General features: G+C 40.2%; 1 protein-coding gene across 3 annotated transcripts in view; it reads left to right on the forward strand.

The window, feature by feature from the left end:
* The first annotated feature begins 3,715 nt into the window (after positions 1-3,715).
* The window catches only part of fbln2 (fibulin 2), a 57,445-nt gene continuing 39,023 nt past the window's right edge, over positions 3,716-22,137 (forward strand). For 2 of the 3 annotated variants that reach the window (XM_058631683.1, XM_058631686.1), the window contains exons 1-2: positions 3,716-3,826; positions 6,763-8,631. In XM_058631683.1, coding sequence (XP_058487666.1) covers positions 6,873-8,631 — 1,759 coding nt within the window. In that variant the 5' untranslated portion in view covers positions 3,716-3,826; positions 6,763-6,872. The remainder of the gene's footprint in view (positions 3,827-6,762; positions 8,632-22,137) is intronic. The other variant, XM_058631685.1, reaches the window with a different exon arrangement.

Raw genomic sequence — 22,137 nt, forward strand, 5'->3', positions numbered from 1 at the left:
TCAAGCAATACTATCAGACACGACAGAGGGAGCATTTAATGTATACAGCAGCAGTGAGGGGTAGGCAAGAAGTGTTTATCCTGTTAAACTGTTGAATGGCTGGTGTTTTTCTGAAGAGTAGAATTCACTTCTCAAACATTTTTTTGTGCACACTTCTTTGTTTTTTTCCAGTCATACTCCTCAAACTCTGCAGCCGTCTTGCTTTACTGGTGCAATGTTGCTGTTGGTTTCATCCATCTAGAGATAAAACGGATCACTTCCACTCTACTGAGAAACACAGAGAGAGAGAGAGAGACGTGTGGAGCTAATGGGCCAAATCAGCATTGTGTATTTGGTTTTATTTGAAAGTTATGCACTGCAGTTTTAAGCCAAAGCAGAGAACAAAGGGTATTGTTATGCAGTTTTCCCTCTAATACAGATATGTGACACTTACACTTGCAGCCATTTTCCAGTTGGATCCCAAGACATGGTTCCAAGACCATTTTTTGAGACCATTGCTTCCAAGCCTGTCTTCAATGAACCATACAAGACAGACAACAGTGAGTCTATAGATGGATGCTCTCCTGCTGATCCCACACATGAAGCCTGACTCCCTGAGGCCTCTCCGGCTATTTCAAAGCCATGTCTGCCTGTGATGGCTTTTCTCAAAGATCGCACTGGGATTCCACAAATCTCACCCATGTGTTGTTGAGTCCTACTCTGTGTTTTATTTTGGGCCTGATCCTGATCCTGTTATGCACATGGAGGACCAGAGTTTGGTCACTACACTATGGCAAACGCTCTCTGATCACATTACCCTCCACTGTGTCATCAGTACGACTTCAGACGAAAACTCCATGGAGCCAGCTGTCACAGCCTAAACTGTTTCATAAATGAAATATAAGGCATTTGGTCCTAAGTACAGCAGATTAAATAAAAATGTGGACCAACAAGCAAGTTTTGACATGTCCTTCCTCTGACCCAGCCTGGAACACTCTGAACGTGAGTCTTCACTATTGTTTTACCTCATCTCTCATCTCTGGTCTGAAAGCTGACCCATTCTTCTGGCTGGGATCTTATCTGCAATCAGGGCTGAAATGTTTATCACATCACAGACTACCACTTCACCCCAGGCCCATACAGTTCCTAATTAGACCCCTCTTCTGGAGGCTGCTGGGTGGGGTCCAGACTGGTGATCAAGTCCCTCCCACATGATGAGTGAGTCCATTTAAATATCCAGCATGCCACAGTTAATTCCAAACAACACTTACACCCCCTAAACTCTTTGAACTCAGAAATCCTCTGAAGAGGCTGCGTTGTGCTAGATTTATGATCCAAAGGGTCCACTTCAAAATAAAGGATGTTGTGAAAGTGAGACACAAGGTTGGTCTTGGAGTCGTAAAGTTACCCAGACCTTTGCCATTTGTTGTTGAGGGGTCAAGCTCCCTTCAAAAGGTGGACACATATTAAAATGGTCGAGGGTGAATCATGTCCCTGATACATGGTCACTTGACTGACATGCATCTTCATCCCTCCAGAGAATAAAGGGCTCAGTGTGGGATCAAACAGGTAATTAAAAACAGGCTTGTATTTGGAGTAGGTTTAGTCTTTTGTGTGCAGTATAGATAGCCTATGGCCTTGAGTCATGCAACAGGGAGAGATAGACCACAGCATGAGAACTGATGTGAGCACAAGACTCTTGCTCAGCCAAGGTTATGGCCTTCTGTTGAAGAGGTACATGCAAGATCCTGAAAACCACAGCAGTGCACAGCGGCCGATGTTTACCCAGCGGGCTGAAAACATGGCTCTGAAGGAAATATAGGAGCGAGCTGCAGCAGCACAATTACTCTGGCTACATGATTGTGTACAACAGTAAGTGAAATGTGTGTGTTACCTTTCAGGCAGAGCCATGTGTGAGTGTGACAACCTCTGTGGTTCTTGTTTCAGCCTACGTGTACAAACACAATACAGTCAGATCCAGTAGATGGACGGACGGATTGATGGACAGACAGACAGACAGACAGACAGATAGATAGATAGATAGATAGATTATATAAACTGGTTTCTCATACACCTGAGGGCTGTGAGTCTGCTCACACACACACAATTGCCCTTTGCACTCTGAAATTTACCATGAATCTTCTCATCGTAATACCTTCTGTAGATGGTGACTGATTTACATATTTTGAAATCTTACACTTTGGACTGACTGTCAATTCTCTCAAAATGGCGAGCCACAAACCACATTTGCTTGCTAATACCATGCCTTTGGTGAAATGCTCTTTTTACACCCATTTTTATAGTTGTTTTTATCCATCCCACATCTTTTGAGTGTGTTTTAGCTTTTATATATATATATATATATATACAAGCTTTTCTGGAGATGGGATTTGCACTAGTAATGGTTCACTTTTTAGTAACTTAGTAACTAAATGTCTGAGTACTCAGGGTTTAGTGTGATATCTGAGACACGGCTTGTGCGGTTTTCCTGGAAAACAATAGAAGCCATTGCCTTGTTTATCTGATTCCCATGGCAGTCGTGAGAACGGTTATGTCAGCTGATAGTGCAGCAACTCCTGGCCATTTCTCTGAGTCCGTCGGGACACCGCCTTTTCCCACGTTGCATTGCGGGGATAACGCCACATTAGCCAACTCAATATGTGAGAAAGGTATATATTGAGTCATAAAATTACTATTATTAATAGAAATTAATTTGAAATATTGCCTTTAATGATAACAATGGTAAAGCCCACTCATTTATTTATTCATTTTCTACTGCTTTATCCTCCACATTGTTTCACATACTATTGCAACACACATGAGGGTCGTAGGGTTGCTGGAGCCAGTCCCAGCTGAACAGTGGGGTACACCCTGGACAGTCACCAATGCCATACATACATGCAGTAACATAATTTCGCCACTCTGTATTTTGGTTATCTTTGGGTTTTAGAAAACAAAATATTTTCTGTGTCATTGTTGCCATCCCTTTTGTGTTTGACCTGCACTGACCCTTAAACTTTGACCTGAGTGTGCTGATATCATCACGTTACACAGTGGAAAGTAATAAGGGTGACGGTAGCTCAGTGGTAAAACTTCAAGTTGAAAGTTGTGCGTTCGTTTCCCAGCCCAATATGTCCTTGGGCAAGGCACATAACCCCACATTGCTCTTGACATGTGAATGGTGGAATGGCAAAACTAATGTAAAGCAGCTTTGAGTGGTCATCAAGACTATTGCTATATAAATATTCAACATACTTGTTTTAATATATATAATCGGACAAGCAAATGATCGTAATCATAATTTTTTTTATTTCAGATTTTTTTTTTAAATGGAGAAAAACTACAATTTACAACATTTACACGCGGCGTGTTCCACCCCTCATCAGTAGGGGGTGCTGCAGCCCCTGGTCCCATATATTCACAAAATAATTCAAATTCTGTTCATGCTTTGTTTTTATTTCATAGCATTCAGACAACTCTGCTTGTGTCTCGGTCATCACATTTCTTGTTATGTCCATGTAAACAGCGAACTTGCGACTTGTAATCTAATTTATTTGAATCCAACTTAAGAAAATGTACACATGTAAACATAAAGTTTCAAACTTCATGTCAACTCGTGAGTGGGCCGGCCCTGCTTCATTATGAATCATGATTGGATCTCCTCCGGAGTCTCCAGCAGGGGAAACTTGTCGTTCCTCCCCTTCCGTCTGCCTGCTGCTCCCTGCAGCGCTGCAATGGTCAGAAGGATCTCACTTGCTGCGCTCAGAGGACGGCCAGCAGACAGGCAGGCAGGCAGACAGACAGACAGACAGACGGCTCTCCAGCACATCAGTGCGCGCATGACAAGGTAACGCACACCGGTGTTTTCACAAACTCTCACCACAGGGCCCGCAGAGTTTGTCTTTTTAAATCAAGACTGTGTTTGCTTGGTGAAAATCATGATCCATAGATGAGGTGGTAAGAGGTTTATGAGCCACTCAGTGTGGATGAGGTGACCGCTTTAGTTTTACTGCTGAAATCAACATTGTGCTTTTGTTCTCTGCAACCAGGAGGAGTTTTCTAGTCACGTTTTCCACTTAGATGACAGGTTGCAGGAGATTAATTTAGTTTTTACAGGACTGCTGTTTGCAGATGTGACAAAAACTCAAGCAGACCTTAAGTATCCACAGTTGTTGTTGTTGTTGAAGCTTGTCAACTTAACTTAAATAATATTTATATTCAGCATAATCAGTAAAATGATAATGAATGTAACTGCATGTGAATTACAGTACGGTCTGTACTGTAGCAAAGAAAAAGTTGCTCTGCCACAGTTTGTTTTCATTAAAACAATCCTCTCCACTTTGTGCATGTTGGCAGAGCTGCCTTACATCAGGGACTGCTTAGACATCAGCTGTGTGTGTGTGTGTGAAAGGAAAGAGGAATCCCCCCATCCCTCGGTGCTCTGGGAAACACCAGACTGCTAAAACACTAATTCATTTGCATTCTTTCAGAGCCACACCTTGCCAGCTTGAGTAGAGATGCTTGTCACTTCCCCTGAGTGAACTGCAGTGATGTTCACTTCTCAGGCTGGAAAAAAAAAAGCAAAAAAAAAGCTGCACAATCTGGGGAAAATATGCATCTCTTGCTATTGCGATTTCAGTTTTTTTGAGTCACGGTTCAGCCCAGTATTCACTGTGTAATAGGTTTCAAATGTAACGGAGTATTACCACGTCACCTTCAAAACATTAACTAGACTATATTCTATGCCAATGATTAGAATTCAAAAATACAAACTAGAATCTAAATTGAAGAGTCAAAAATATAGAAAAAATAAATTGCAGCCATTGCAAAAAAAAGGGGTTAAGGTCAGAAGGCCTAAGGTTATCCCCCCCCCCACAAAGTCCCTCCCAGGAACTTCAACTCTAAGAATTCAAGGTTTTGAGCTGAGAAATTGTCAGATAATCAATTCCTTGTTTCATTGTTGTCTTTGGTTCATAGATTTTATTTTGTGGTAAAGTCTCCTTGACTCTGACATATTACAAAGACGTGCTGGTTCCACAACAAAAAGAACTATCATCAAGCTTGTGAATGTTTTTGAAACCAAAGACAATGTTTTACATTCTCTTTTTTCTAAGCCAGCAAGCCGAAGGAAATATGTTGTGTACATTAGTCTTGCAGCCTGTAGAAATATTGGTATTAGCTGTTTTCCAGTATTTTTCAATGAAATCCTTTAAAAATAATTGTCCATTTTTATATGTCTTATATATATATATATATATATATATATATATATGTATATGTATATGTATATATATATATATATATATGTGTGTATATATATATATGTCTAAAGTAGTTTACATTAAAAATACATTCATGAGTAAAAATGTTTCCAAATAGTTTCCTCGTCAGATCAGATTGACAGTGTGATAAATGAAGAGGTGATGAGAGTCACTGAGCTCATTCAGAGCAGGATATCTAACAGCAGTGTTCATAACAGCCGGCTGTAAAATCCAGCACTTCTTAGATACTTCATGAATATCAGCTGAGTCAGAGTTTGATGTGGGGGTGTGTGTTTACCTGCAGAGATGACCTGCGGCCAAGCCAGCATGTGCTAGACTGGGAAAATACTTTTGGCTTCATTGATATTACATAAAAATCTGTCTGAGTACAGTTCACGTTGTAAAAAATTGCATTTTCTCAAGCTCAGAAACAAGCAGCAGTGTGCGTTATACATCAAATATGAGGTTTTTAATTTAATTTAATTTGAATCATCTTTTAGCTCTCCTCTCTGGTGGTAATTGGGGCTGCATAATTAATAACAGAAGGAACAAACAAAAAGCAAAAATGCTATATCTAATAGTGCATCCAAACTGAAATACACTGCATTTATTTGATAAAGAGTGTCTGACACAACAGCATTGTGATTGAATTCTGCAGTGCTGCAGAACAGCCCAAAAAATGTGGCTCCTCAGATGAAAAGATGTCTAATTTGTTAACAGACACCAAATGTTGTTAAAGCTTTATGATTAAAAAAAATGTCTTCGTAAAAATGACAGTTAAGATGAAAAATGTGTCATACCAATCGGGAATCATAGTGCAATATCTGGTTTTTTCAAGTTTTTTATTGTGCAGCTCTAGTGCTGAATTCAACTAATGAACTAATGAGCTGAATCCAGAAGCTGTGTGAGTCCGGTTATTTTAAGTTAGGAGTCAGGAGTCAAAGAAGACTATGCTTTACAGTCTGCACTCCATTATTTGCTCCCTTAAAGCGCAATCATTTTCCAAACGCTCAACTGTTCCAACTTTGTGAAGCGTCTACAATGAGACATAAAATTGTTATGGCAGTTTTTAAGGCTTTCGTTAAGTTCTGTATGTATTCAGCTCGCATGGTTCCATTCATTCTAAAATAATGGTTTAGATCAGTCTGGGTTGCCAGGCATGTGAACCTGATCCTCCGTTTCATTCCATTCTAATATACTGTCCTACCTGGAGCATCTGCTATCAAAAGTATGGTTCATATAAGCATACATTTCATACACACACACATCACACAGGAATCAGGGGACGTGCAGATGCAGCAAATACCAATTAGCCTTTATGTATAAAATCATTTACGTGATAGAAATTTAGAACTGCAGCTGATGTAAGTACAAGTATGTGGTCTTTTTTGTTAGGATCAGCTGTTAAATATCGACTATTTTGAGTTTAACTATGGAGACAGATGTTGGTCCGCTCTCATTTGGAGAACAAAGCCTCTGACTGCCTGTCTGTCTATCTCTCTGAATCTCTTATTTCTTGCAGAGCAGAGGTTATTCCAATGGACAGAATCTGGCAGAATTCATAAGAGATAAACTGAAGGCCTTGGATGATACCTGTTCTTCGATTGTAGTGCGTACTCTGCACTGTACACCATGGCTTGTCTTCAAAGAGCTGAAGTAGCACTGCTGGGATGTTTGTTGACGTTCCTGTACCTGAGTGTCTGCTTCTGCCAGCGTGACTGCACTGGTGTGGACTGTCCCCTGCTGGACAAATGTATAGAAGAAGTGCTGGAGAGTGGCACCTGTTGTGCTTCATGCTTACAAAAAGGTTGCACATGTGAGGGCTACCAATACTATGATTGCGTCAGTGCTGGATTCAAGAACGGCAAAGTGCCCGAGGGAGATTCTTACTTTGTAGACTACGGCAGCACAGAGTGCTCCTGTCCTGCAGGTGGGGGGCGGATCAGCTGCCACTTCATCAGCTGTCCCGACATGCCACCCAACTGCATCGAGATTTTAGAGCCTGCAGATGGCTGCATGCAGTGCGAACGTATAGGGTGTGTCCATGATGGGCAAAAGTACGAGGCTGGACACTCCTTCCACATTGAAACCTGCCGGGTCTGCCACTGCCCTAATGAAGGCGGGGAGCTGATGTGCTACCCTGTACCTGACTGTGATTCGGAGAAAGTCCATAAACCAATGTTAGCTGTGCCCACAGTGGAGGACACAGTCAGCAGCCACTACAAGTTTGACCATCAAGACCGTACGGATCAGTTCTCAACACCATACCACATTCTACCAAATGGTAACCTTCCTCTTTTCAAACCATCATCATTTGATAAGGATGAATCAGATGACTATGATTATGATCCAACACCAGAGAGCTACCCTAAAACCCTGGCTTTCCCCACTCGGTCCCCTCCCTTCAGGAAGGTCACATCTGTATCTGGTGGCTCGGCCACACCTGGCAGAAACCCTGCCACTCTGAGTTTGGAAAGACAAAGCAAGTTTGAGCTGAGAGAGAGATATGGAGTTCATGACCATCCTGCAGACGAAGAGGATGTGACAGAACCTCCCCGAACAGAACAACAAAGTACTGTCAGGTCACATATGCATGAGGACACCACGACTTCTTGGCAGGCCTCTCAGGGTCTGACAAGTGCACAAAGAGTCTCAGTCAGTGATCAAAGTCCACAGACAGACTTAGAGAATCCAATACATGCACAAAGGAGTTTGGGTAGTGTCATATTTCCATTAAATCAAGGTTTAGAGAGTGAAAACCCCCCACACGAGAGTTCAGAGAGAGAGAGTCCAGTACATATTCAGAGAAGCTTACAGCATAAGACACATGACAAAAATGCGCTGGATAGTGTTTTACCCAGAGGTTCAAACGGTCATATCAATGTTAGTCATCCAGTCAGAAGCACAGAGAGTCCCAAAGTGTCACTCTCTCTTCACACACTGGAAAGTCCAGAGACCCCAGTCCTTTCCAGGTCAAGTTCAAATGATCACATAGAATTAGAGGGGACAGTCCAACCAGACAGTGAGGGAGGGGTGGACGCAGAGGAGATGGAAGAGGAGGAGAAAGAATTAGTAACTCTTCTGAGTGTCACTGAGCAGAAAAGCTACGTGGAGCCCGAAAACATTGACCCAACCAGCAGCAACACAAAGACCACACCTGAGTTCAGCACCATCTCCCCGAGGAGGCCAGAGGAGAACACAACACCCATGGTCCATTTTCTTATGACCACCACTTCCCAGATTCCAGTAAAGGCTGTTCTGGATGAGGCTGAGCCCAGCAGAGAGCCACATCTGTTTAACCTCCACAGTGAAGACAAAGAGGAGGTGAAAGATGAAGTGATGGAGGAGGAGAAGACACACCAGCCTGTTTCACCCAACCAACCTAATGAAGGTAAGTCAATGCTTTCACAACACAGACACGGTTCATTTCATTTATTCATCTTAAATCAAGGACAGGGGCTTCTGTTTGTGTAAGGCAATCTATAATTACCAGTATGAGCTGACTAATATATAGACTCATTTATTAATTTGTCAATTTATGTGTTTGAAAAAAATGTGGCATTATCAGGAAATTTCCCAAACCTGTTTTCAAGCTTGAAAGAGTGGGAAAAAAATATTTAAAAAATAATGAAAAGAAACATACATAAAGCCAAGGAAAACATTTTTTTTATAGATTTTGATAAGATTGCCACTAGGTGGCAGTCAAACCAGTTGTATTATTGACAACACCTGTTTGCAAACACTTTGTTTATCAATTTATGTCTATTGACATAAAATTAATCAATTCATTCCATTGCGTTTTGTGTGAACTCATTTGGTTTGAATGCCACTGACATTTTTGTTTATAGTTAAGGCACTACAGTTTTAAACTGTCAAGAATTATTGCTCATAGAACAGCATTCCCTTTCACACCAGGCCATATGTCATAGCGTATGGAAGCAGCAGAGACTCTCGCCACTCACTGGGTATCTGAACAGGAACATAAATAGTGACCCTATGGTCCTGTCTGGAGCTGGGAGTCAAACATTCCTCCAGTTGTGAACATCACCACCATCGCTCACAGCGCGAATAAGACCCTGCCACTTTTTATTGCAAGTAGCCTCAGCTCTCCCAGGAGGAGACAGAAAGACAGGCTTGTGTTTTGGATTTAGCAGTAAATTGTTCCTGACCTCCAACCTTCACAGGGTTATATTCTAGCATGTATCTCAGATTCATAATGTGTCATTTTAATGTAAAGATTTAGAATCTATATTCTCCCAGTGTCAAACTGTGGGAGTGTTGCTGTGATAGCTGCTTCTTGGTGTTCCAGAGCTGGCTGTTTAAAGAGCATGTGGGTGGCCGCTGTCCATGTCATATACTTGTATTTACTTTAAAGAAAGTGGAAAAGAACATATGATGTGTGCAGCATGAGAAAGTAAGACAACCAAAGAACTTGCATGTACAGTCACAGTGTTTTGTGACACTCACTAAACTGTATTGGTACTCATACTGTCCTGAATACCAGTTTTGAGGCTTCAAATTAGAGTGGGAGCTGGGACTGGACAATAAAACAGAAACAATAGTTAGTCGTATAAGAAATGTTTATTCTTATCCTGTATTTAAATTTAAATTTAAATTTAAACAAAGGACTCCCTTGTTACTTATTACTTTAAATGTTGTTATAAATTGTGAGAAGTAATTATGAGATATAATGTATAGTTGTTAGTAATCAAGCAGTTTATCATCAAATTAAGGCTGGTTGTGCCCTACAGTACAGTGTCAACTCAAATGTGAATGGTACACAACCACAAAAGCCTAGTATGAGTATTTTTTTTTAAATATACTGTAGGTGGTGCTTGATTAAGAAAATGTTACAAACATCTGTTTTAATGGTATTAACTTTCATGTTAAATATGTTCGAATTGTATCAACTTTTTGTACATGAGAAGATACATTTTTTTGTTTTAGTGTGTAACTGAACCTTTTCAAAATAAGGCTCTAATGTGCCACTGTCGTACTGAATCGCACTGAACCAGAGACAGGTGTTCCTTCCCTGTGTTTGAAAAGCCCTCCATGAGAATCATCTGTGACACACACACTTAGCCACTCGTTTCATCAAATTGCTCTTCAAACGAAGCATGTGGATGATAAAATAGATTTATTAAAAGTCCTTAATCTATTAGGAAGCCTGTCCTAATCAATTAAACTTTAGATGAGATAATGTAATTACATAATCGCTGTGCGCCACGTCTGATTTATTCTACAGCCATGGATTTGCATATTGATTCATGGAAATGAGGGGGGGAAACATTGTGCAGTGGCAGGCGAATAAAGACTTGATCCTAAAGCTTCTTCCCAATATACAGGAGGTAGAGTCAGGTTCTGAACAAGCAAGCACTGCAGGAAAATACACACAAACACAGAAAGGTGCTCACAGTTTCACCATGGAAATGGACTGTGCTTCTCTCCAGGCTGCTGTTAATGAAGATCATCAGTGCTCTCTCAGTAGTACTGGCAAAGCATGCAGCGTTTGGCAACTCTCTTACATCTCAGTACAAATAGCCTCGTCGTCTTATCTTTTTTTATTTGAGCTGACTTTGGGCTGATCTTGTAGAAGGCGATAGGAAAATTCTTACTCACAAATGATCTGCTCGCAATGATACCTGCTAAGTTTTTGGCACTGGTGATGTTTTCTATGATAATATTACATTTCTATTAGATGTGGATTAGTGTAGACATTTTGGGACCTTTGGCATTCGCCTGCATTAACACAGTTGTGTCAATAATCAGAAAAGTGAGATGAAGATATACCCTCCATTTACATGCTTTAAGGAATCATCTATCAAAAAGGGACATTTCAAGAATGTTCTGTTGAGTGAGGAGAGATTAGCACCACTGTTGTGTAGGTTGCAGCTCAATTTCAGCATAGTAGAAAGCAGGAGCAGACACATCAGCCCCCTTAATTACTATAAAACTTGTATTTATCTGTGACATTACCAAATACTTGGTAATAATCCTTTTTGATAGATTAACACCGTATCAGGGTGATCGAGTGGCAGGTCAGTCTAAAGAGGATGAAGTATTTGTCAGTTGACCGTTTCACACTCTCTGTCCCTGGACTGAGGCGAGTCACTCCAAACATTACTGTTATGATAAAGCGTGATGGCAACAGCTGTCTTTTTTCCATCTGTTTCATTTTAGTGGCTCCAACTGCTTGAACCGCTGAAAAAGTTGCATGTTCTCGAACTGTGACAATAACCATAAAAAATACAAAAAAAATATGTACTGTACCCTCCTCTTATTTCTTGTTCAAGGGAGATCAGTTGAAGCTCTGGTGAACCTTGACTGCACTAGCACCAGTGCAGCAACATGATTAGTAGATATATTTTTTGGATTGTTTAGCTGTAATAAAAGAGTCGATTGGCCTGTTGATTTATTTTTTTGACAGAATTATGGATTTTCTCTTGGAGCTAAGAGTCAATTACAGCTACGATCTCATGGAAATATGCACACAAATACATTATATCACATTAATACATTTTTTTTGATAGTATTATTATTGTTTTGGTTTGAGGCAGGATGTCCCCTGCCTTCTTCTCAGAAATGTTTTGCATCATTAGTGGCTCATGTTTTGACATTGTAATGGCTGGGGAGTGTTTGTTCCAGTACACAGTGCAGCCTGGAAAGTGAGTCGGAAAGCCTGAAATTTCAGTTCCCAGTGAAGTAATTGATGAGTCACTGGTATCAATCAGCAACCTAGTCAGTCAGCAGATTTATTATGGTCATCTTCTGGAGAGCAGTAAACATAATTTATTACACTTAAAAAAAAAAAAATGGCAGAACACATTTCTTTTCCATAAGACAAGCCCTCACTGTGCCTCTGGAACCACTGTGATCCAGATTCAAGGTCCTACGTTGTCCCCTGAGGAAAACTGCAATCAAAATGCCAGTTACACTCCCAGTACCAGACAGATGGGACGGTCATGGAATGTGCATTATACAATATGGACCGCCAGCAAATTCTCACCACAAAGGGAAAAAAATAATAATAATTACGTCATCATTTCCATCTTTTTCAACTCCATCAACAGAGCTCATCAAGCCGACTCTCTCAGACTTACAAAGTCGTGTACATGTGCTCAGTGAATGCACAGCAATAGACAACACTTTGTATTATAAACAGACAACACTTATAAACATGTGCTTGTCTGTCTAGTTTAGTGACAGAATGAATTACTGCTTCAAAGGAATTATCATACAAACAAGCAAGGTGTACACCACTGAGTCCTCATCCCAGTCACAGTCATCAGACAAACGGCCAGGACAAAGAGCTTTAAACCCAAAGCAGGTGTACCACTGTCACTGGATAACTGGATAATTGGTTTAGCAGGGTTTCAAACCTATTAGATAACTAGTCCAAGGTTTGGAGTCGCCACAGACACATTCCTAACACCATGTAGAAACAAGGAACACATCACTTCCGTAGGAGTTACTAAAAGGACAAACGGTACCAGTGCAGATGTTTACCAGGTGTGATAACTTGGAGCAAACATAGCAAATGAAGTAGTTTAGTCCCATTAGTAGTCAATAGGCTTACATCATGTCAATAACAAAACAGACCACAAACCTCTCTTAAAGTTATCTGGAACAAGTAGAAAAGGAGTAGTATTTTATTTATTGTATTGGCCTTTTTCACCCCAAACCAGTATGAAAACATTTAGTTATGTTGGTAGATTTTCTACAGTTTAGTATTTGAACAATATGTTAGAGTTTAACAGTTTATGACCTCTGGCAGAAAGATGTAAATCTGGTTAGGCAACAGACCTACTGTTGTGGTGCAGGGTTGATGTCACAAATGAGAAACCAGAGCTGAAAGACCTTAATGGGTTTTCCACCAGTACGTTAGGGAGCACAGAGAGTGGCAGAGCAGATGAAAAACATGTGCTATTAATGTTTTTCAAGAAACCAGTAGGTTTCCCTCTGTGCTGATAAACACTGGGGTCTATACTGAACTATCAGGTTTCTTTTTGATCTCCCATTATGCATATTGTAAAAAAGATGAATACATTATACAGCACATTTAATTATAATTTGCCTTTAACAAAATTTTGGCTTTTTCCTGGCTTTTTACAGGCTTTACTTTGTGTCTCCATATGACTTATCAATCCAATCCAACTTTATTTATAAAGCACTTTAAAAAACAACAACAGCTGAAACAAAGTGCTGTACAACAGAGATAAATAAGATAAATAAAATATATCATAGGCATAGACAACAAACAATACAACATACAATAAGTATTAATAAAAACACAAATGAAAAAGTCATACAATAAAACTATAAAAAGATAAAAACCAATATCTTCTACTGGGTTAAAAGCCAAAGAGTATAAATGGGTTTTAAGATGTGTTTTAAAAGTGGACAGTGAAGGTGCGTGTCTTATATGCTGTGGAAGATTGTTCCACAGTCTTGGCGCAGCGACCAAAAAAAGCTCTGTCCCCTCTGAGCTTCCGTTTAGATTGTGGTATCTGCAGGAGCAGCTGATCAGCTGACCTCAGAGACCTGGCAGGAGCGTAAGGATGAAGCAGCTCAGAGAGGTACGGCGGGGCAAGACCGTTGAAGGATTTAAAAACAAATAAAAGGATTTTAAAATGAACTCTAAAATGCACAGGCAGCCAGTGGAGTGAGGCTAAAATAGGCATGTTCAATAGGTGTTCCCTCTTACGTGCTCCAGATAAAAGACGTGCATTTTAGACGAGCTGGAGACGTGAGAGGGACGTCTGACTGACTCCAAGATAAAGTGCAGTGAAAAAGTGAAAAAGCAGGACTTCACTGCTGCACCAATTTGACGGTCCAATTTAAAATCACTGTCCATTTTAAAACCCAGATTTGTGACTATAGGCTTTAGGAAGGGACTCATTGGAGCCATTGGGTCCATATACTATTACCTCTGTCTTCCTTTCATTAAAATGTAAAAAGTTCAGGGCCATCTACGCTTTTATCTCATCAAGACACTCAAGAAGTGAATTGATAGATGAGGCCTCCTTCTGCTTTAAAGGTACATAAATCTGGCTGTCATCGGCATAACAGTGGAAGGAGATGCCGTGTTTCCTAAGAATGGAAGTAGAGTCAAAAAAGCAGGGGCCCTACAATTGAGCCCTGTGGGACCCCGCATGACATGCAAACAATATCCATTGTTTGCTAAACAGTGACTGTGCCAGAGATGTACCAAGCCCGCCGTTTAGTCACTGTGTACTTTAGTGTGTATTCACACATCCGATGCATCCAACCGAAGATATGAAACTGATTTCCCATTCAGTGACCAAACTTAGCTTGATTTGTCAGTGGCCGTTATTTGTTAGATGATTAGATCTTTTGTGAGTCCATGGGGATCAAAAAACAAAATAAACTGGCTGCTTATCCAGACTTGTGCAGACGCAAATACATGCCTGGCAGACTCTTAATCACTCACATGGCCTTGGATTAGCTTGTTAGCTCTTTTTAGTTTTATTGGATGGCTTGTATGTTTGTTTGTCACAGGAACAAAGTAGACTGGGAAGATCCCATACATTCAAAGCCTTCATTATGATGATGATGATGATGACTGCCACTACATCTGCATACTCTGTTCAATTTCAAACATTTAGGTTTTTGTCAGACATTTATAGGATAGAAATAAATAAATAACTATTAAGATGAAACAACTTTTTGGTGCATTCCAGTTGTAGTCAGAAGTCGGAATTTCCTAGTTAAGGTGACATTCCTTCAACTGGGATAACAAACCCTGACATAGAAGTCAACAGTGAAATCGCTTACATTTCTTTTTTTGTTGTTGTACTTATTGTTGATGATTGCACTTCTGTTCACATAGTAGTGTTCAGTCTTTATACGTGGTGTAGCAGAGGTGTCAAAGTGGCAGGCCCCAAATCGATTATTATGTTATTTTATATATTATGTTATGTTATATTATTATGTTAGAATGGCCCGCGGCCTCCTCTGTTCAACATTGAATAACATTTATATATATATATATATATATGAGCTTTTGTGGTGTTTTAATTACAGTTGTCCATATTATTTAGTTACTTTTAGATTCCTTTCTCTGTTTTTGATATTAATAGATTTAGTTTGCATCATAAAGGTTTTTTGTTTTTTTCCGACACCCCTGGTGTAGAGTGTTGTTATCGACTGGTACTGCCAACAATGGCTAGCCCAAGATACAGTTGCCTCCATATTTTTGTTCTCAACTAGAAGTTGAGACATCACTCCAAGTTCTGACTTTTGATGTAAGTGAAATGCAGCATTTTTCTGCATTTTGTTTGGTAAGGCAGATTGCACATGCATCAAAGGCTCTCTGAATGACTCTGAGTGGCTTTCCTACTGAGCCGTTCTTTTTTTGTCTTCCAACTTTACAACCTTTGTTACTTGTTAAAGTTTGTGACACCTGGAACTCTGTGGTGTTTTGGTTGGTCAGTTGATGTCTCAAAGTTCTGCCAGGTTGTGAGCCCTGAAGTCAACATCTGTGAACAACATGTCAGCATTGTTGGGCAAGGTCTAGTGACGGTTCTTTGAAGAACCTCCGGATCAGACCTGCCATTTTTCTGATGCTCTCCACCTTTATATAGCTCAGCACTGGGACACATCCTTGCAATCTTCACTTTTGCACAGATAGGTGAGTTTGCAATTGAAAGGACCATTATTGTGAACCTCCAGGCATTTGGTGCATGCTCCCAGCTTTGTCACTGCAGCCTTTCTCTCCGTCAGTTCCAGAGCTCCAAACTGCTTGCAGAAGAAGAGTTTCTTTTTGTGCTTTGCAACACCACAGACAACACACCCTGTGTGATTGGTGTCTGACTTCTTCTGATTTCTTACTGGTTCGCAGTCCCTTTTCCATCTGTGGAAATCACACCCGTTGCCATTGAACCTCGGAAGAGTGCTTGGTTTCACCTTAATATTTGGCATGGCATAAGTTGGAGAAATCTCTCTGTGTGCTCGTCTTCCAGAATCTTCTCTGGCCATTGGTTGTTTGAGGTCAGCTTTACCGTAAATTAACTTGGGAATGAGAAGTTCAAGCTGACTCAGAGTAGACTGGATGCTCTCTTGGTCTTCTTGTGGCATCCACCGTTTCCAGCAAATGTAAATCTCCTTCGCAGTTTTCATCAGTCCTTGCAGGTGGTTGAGCATGAACTCCCACGTCTCCTTTCCGCTGGGTTGAGTGGCAGCCATGTGTTCAAACCCTGACACTGCTGCCCGGAGTGCTGCAGACACCTTACAATTCCCAAAATTGACCCAAAGAATCTCCTGGATTAGGCTTTTGACCTCATTAAGTTTCAGCTCGCACTCGTTTGCAGTCTGTGTTAGGTCGGCTTTTTGCTGTTCGGTTAACTCCACTTCATCTGAGTCCAGCTCTAGTTCCGCCCAGACTCCAGCTTCCACCTTTTCATTAGCCTTCATGACTTTCTTGGCTTCTACTTTGAGTCTGTTAAAACTGTCTCTGAGCTCCTCCTCTGATAAGGTCTTGTAAGTCCAGGTTATACTGTCGACCAAATGAGAGAAATGCATTTTTGCTGTGGTTCTCTCCATTTGAAGTTGCTCCACTGACTTTCCAATAGCTTTGTAAGCCATGTTTAACCCGGCAGATTGCTCTGGTTGATAATCGCAGGTCCAGATTTTGGACAATGTTTTGAGCTGTTCCAGCTCCGAGATTTCTGCTTCCTGGTTATTACAGTTTCCTGGTCTCTCGATGTGGTTTCCACAGTTTCTCAATCGCTCAGCATGCACTCCATCAGCTTGTTCTCTGTCTTAACTTTCCTGTAATCCACATCTGCTATACTGTATGTTGCATTCCTCTTCTTCTATAAGGCTTAATGACAGCTTGCATACTCTGTGATAGTCAAGTTTACTCTATGACAAAGACAGACTTTTGTCCTTTGATCATTCAAAGGATTAAAGCCAGTTCTGTGGTTTAACTTTGAACTGGATAGGGAACTTTGAACTGCGCTGAAGAACTTTGGGTGCAGGTGTGGCACCCTAAAAGAATAATATACTATTGTATATATTTAGTTATAAGAAAAAGACAATACATGAATGGTTGGCAATATTAAAAATTTGTGTGATTAAAAAGTTAAATAAATGGCATTTAATGGGATTGATTAAAAACATATTAAATGATCTAAATGGTTAAAAAGTGGTTAAACTGATAAGTGTTTATTTTATATTATTTACTTTGTTTTTTCTTGATTGATCTGAGTTTTCTTGCCTGTCATCTACACAGAGGTCTTGCTCGGACAATCTGTGATCGATTGCTTTTGTCTTGTGCCCACGTACCTGGGGAGCGTGCGGTATATTCCTCATTCGAATTAAATCCTTGCTGAGGAAACATCACTCGTGTGATTATTTCTCCCCTATTTTCAGGTATGTTACAGGTTATAAACATAGGTGTGTGGTTTGCGAACATTTACATTCCACATGTGACACGAGAGACCACCCCTGAACACGTCTACAAACGCAAACTTGACCCAAACACGATGTCTGCCATTTTTAATTACGCCGCCATTTCACCGCTAAACAGGAAGTGCCCTGTAACTCGCCCGTATATTCACAGATTGGCTCAAAACTTGATTTGTGAGACAAAGGGCCCACCCCGAAAACGCCTGCAAACTATGACCTGCACACAGGAAGTCAGACACCAGAAACCACCTGTGCCCTGTCACAATAAAATGCTACTTGAGTCATTCTCTAATCAAGTCAGCCAACCTTTATCCACTGTGGAGCTGCCACCCTCCTGAAACACACATCTGAAGTTCAGTAATCAGCAATTCCAAGATTACAGCTGTGTTTAAGAGGCAGACATATGCAATTTTACAGGTAGTTATCATACATACAACGGAAATCACAATCAGTTACTCTCATCTCCTCCCATGTTTTTGCATGAATGCATACGTATGAGCAGGAAAAGTGCACTACAGTTGTGCAGTCTCAAACATATGCAGTCATATGTACCGTGTCATGTTTCCAGGTGCACATTGCAATGGCTTAATGTCTGAAGAGTGTGCAAACATGTTATTACATCTTCCCCAAAGAAAGGTGAGGGATGACAGGACATAAGTGTTATACGTTTAGAGTTTCAATCATTTTCTTTACTTTAGATGTTAAACCTGTCTTTTTGCTGCTTCTTGGTTATTGCTCACTGGTCAGTGTCCTTCAGAGGATTCCGTATCGGCACATGAGAAGGATCCACTTTGATAGATTTTCACTCGCACTTTTCATAGATCAAACTATGGAAATAGGAATAGCGGAATACCTTTACCCAGTATCAGTAACAGTATCGTCATGACCGAGGCAGGATCCTAGTTATTTGAGAGGAACATCCGTCTGATTATCACCTCCAAGATGGATGACCCTGAGGTGTACTGAGCCTGCACCTTCTTTGGTCTCTTGATTACATCTTTAAAAGCCCCGAGGGCTTTTCTTTCTTTCTTTCTTTTTCATTTGAACTGAAAGCAACATTGCATGTGAGAGATAGCAGGATAAGGTTATTGCCTTGGACCCAAAGGTGAGTCAGAATGACCCCCTTGAGGCTCAACCCTCATTGCATATACTGTAGGTGCTGTCCCTGGATAATACTGTTATCAAAGTCCTCATCTCTGCAAACTCCAGTGTTGGTGTCAGCCAAACTTGTATGACCTCGATCACCAAAAACAGTACTGCATCCTCTGAAACAGGAGCTGAGCTCATTTTAGCACACGATGCACGAGACAGAATCATACACCAATGTTAACATAGTGGTTTAGAAAAAAAACACCATTGATTTCTAACGGACCAATCCCATTTGTGTCATTGTTTTGTTCTGTTGGATTAGAATTTGGCACATAATAGAACATAAACTTCTTTTTTTTCCACTGCGTCTGGCATGTTTCCTTGGCCCTGCATGGAATGGAACTCACTTACTGTCTTGACTGAAAAATCAGAGACAGATTTTTTTCATTATTATTATTATTATTTTCAACAATGGAAAGCACAACGTACATACTGTATAATGATGGATGGTTGATTTTGATCCTTTATATTTCATGCATTTAACCCTGCTTGATGGTTTTCTTTTACATTTCTTTAGAGGATCTGTGGAGGATTTTGCCTCTGTGTGCTTTGTTCTCTGCCAATGTCAGAGCTCTTGTGGTAGCAGGAAGCAAATCCTTTATATAAGTTGATCATGATATAAAGCCGACCCCTCATCTGTCACTGAGGTCATGCTTTTCTAAATGTGCAGATAGCTACCTCATAAGTGTAGCAGACTGCCAGTTTTTTTTGTTTTAGGTTTGAGCCAGTCGTGCTTCTGTCAGTGGCGCCTACCAGTAGTAAAGTATCTAATCATGCAAGAACTGCATTTGTTTCTGTGTTTGTAGTATTTAAGCAGCAGAGAAAGCCAGCAAATGCCTTTGTTTTTTCTCGAGGAGGAGTGGAAGTTATTAGAGAAACCAAAGAATGTTATTCTTACATCTTATCAAGGCAATAAGGCTGCTTGTAATAACAGTTTATGAGGACAGCATGTGAAAGAGTTGGACATTAAGGCTTAAGACCAAGAATGTGAGTTTCCGCTGCCAACGGAATTGGAACGACTGCGAAGACAAAATGAGGCATCTTAAAAAGTATTTGTATACCATATGGAGATTTCTGTCGGTTCACAAAACAAATGAATATATTCTTTGTCAATGACATCCATGGTAATGTGGCCTTTGTTTTATGGGAAGTCTCTCTCAGATGACTTGATTTACATTAAGGTTTGAATGAACATTAGACCCTATAACATTAGATGTAGTACAGCTTTTTATTTTCCCTTGGCGAATAAGGGAATACTGAGAAGACTCGGGCTTTGATATGATTTCCCGCTTTGCTTAATTGATAATCCAACCTTGTGTGTAGTGCGATCTCCTCTCTTTCCCAGTAGACAACCCATTTTAGTATGTGTTATAAGGTGCTCAAGAGTGTGGCAGGATGTATGTCCATTGCCTGATGATGAGTTTCCTTTTCTATTGAGGGAAAAAGCATTCAAAATGGATTTATTTCACAATTTCAACTCGGAGACCAAAAGTCTCCCCAGTGGGGCTGCTGTGACTGGTAGACGGGAGATGTTGATTTGAAAGAGAGTCTTGGATATTGTTGCCAAGAGTGCAGCTCTTTTCAATTCAACTTTCATGGCCGTGTCTGGTCCACAGCTCAGATCTCATCCAGACTGGCTTCTGCCGCCGCCACTGCTGCTGCTGCTGCTGCTGCTGCTGCCACCGCCACTGCTGCTGCTGCTGCTTCTGCTAGTTGACTCTGACCAGAAGTATCTCGCCTGTTGCTGGCAGCATTAAAGATAATGAGGTATGATGGAGATAATGTGTCCACGAAGAGAAAGGAAATTACCCTTTTTTTCAGTCAGAGTTGAACCAACACATTTATGAACTGCATTAGCATGCAAGCATGGAAGCCTTTAATGACATTTGTACACGGAAACCTAAAACAGATATAGACCTTATTAACCTGAATGCTTTTAAAACAAATCTCAGAGTGCAAATTTGGACTGTTGACAGGATTTGTAATTGTTCTGCACAACAGTTATTCTGTTTTTTTGAGCGGGGAAACAGCAGCAAACCCGTCTCATGAGGCAGCGGGAGCTGAGCCCAGGGCTGCAGCTGTGGACAGGCTGCTGTTGAGAAGTGTCAGGGGCTGATAGATTGCCTGATATGAAAAGAGCTGATTGACGTTGGGAGGCAAAATGTATGTACATGCTGGGCTCACAGGAGACATAAGCATTACAAGACAAGGAAATATAATGGTTAAGAGCAACAACAAAGCTGGTAGTGCCTGTGTCAGAAACAAAAAAGTGAGTACATGACATGTGTTTCTGGCATCATATGAAAGACTACATTGTATAGGGCATTTTGTTTTCTGTTTTGGTTGAAACCACCACCCTGATTCAATGCTGAATTACTATCTTCACACATACTATTTTTAGAGCAGCAACAAGAGCTTAAAATGTATTATTAAAAAACACACTTGTCTTTTCTGGCCAATTTAAAAAGAGGCCTGTCAACAACAATGATAACGTGGTGTGATCTCCATCTGGATTTTCTTTTTCTACCAAAGGGAAACTGCTAATTAAACTCATAGACACAGCTGCAACAGCATGTTGATATATTGTAATTCAATGCAAGTTGTTGACAAAACTCTAACACGTGGTTAATGGTCTAGTGACCAACTAATAGTAAATCAGCAACAGAACACGACAGTTCTAGTGTGTGTGTGTGTGTGTGTGTAGTGTAGTTTGTTGTGCTTTTGTAGTGACAACAAATGCTCCTAATATGAATGTTAAGAAGCAATGTTGAATTGAATTTGAAGCTCAATTTTTACTTTTAACATAAACAAATGTCAAATCTTTGCCACATGAGTTCACACAATGCTGACTAAGCCCATTTGCTCCTAATAAGATAGATAGATAGATAGATAGATAGATAGATAGATAGATACTTTATTCATCTCACAGAGAAATTCACAATAAATAAATTCACTAATAAATTCACTAATAAATCTCTGTGTTTCTCAGTATAGCAGACTTCCTAACACCAGCTTACATGATTTTACAATATGGAGTCGGGGTCACATTTCAATGTGCTATATCAATGGAAAAAGAACATTTAATTGTTATTATTACTAAATAATATTATTACAAACATTTTTGTTACTTTTTTTACACAGTTATACATGAAAATGAATTGAATCTTCCAACATCAAAATAATATGGTCTCCAACAATTTGCAAGAACATCTCATGACAGTGATTATTGTTCTATGTATAAATATGTATTTATGCGAAATAATAATATGTCCTGATGATAGATGAAGAGAAAATGACAAGCCACTGTTTTATTCTTATA

Source organism: Solea solea, chromosome 6 (assembly GCF_958295425.1).
Source record: "Solea solea chromosome 6, fSolSol10.1, whole genome shotgun sequence".
Lineage (NCBI taxonomy): Eukaryota > Metazoa > Chordata > Actinopteri > Pleuronectiformes > Soleidae > Solea > Solea solea.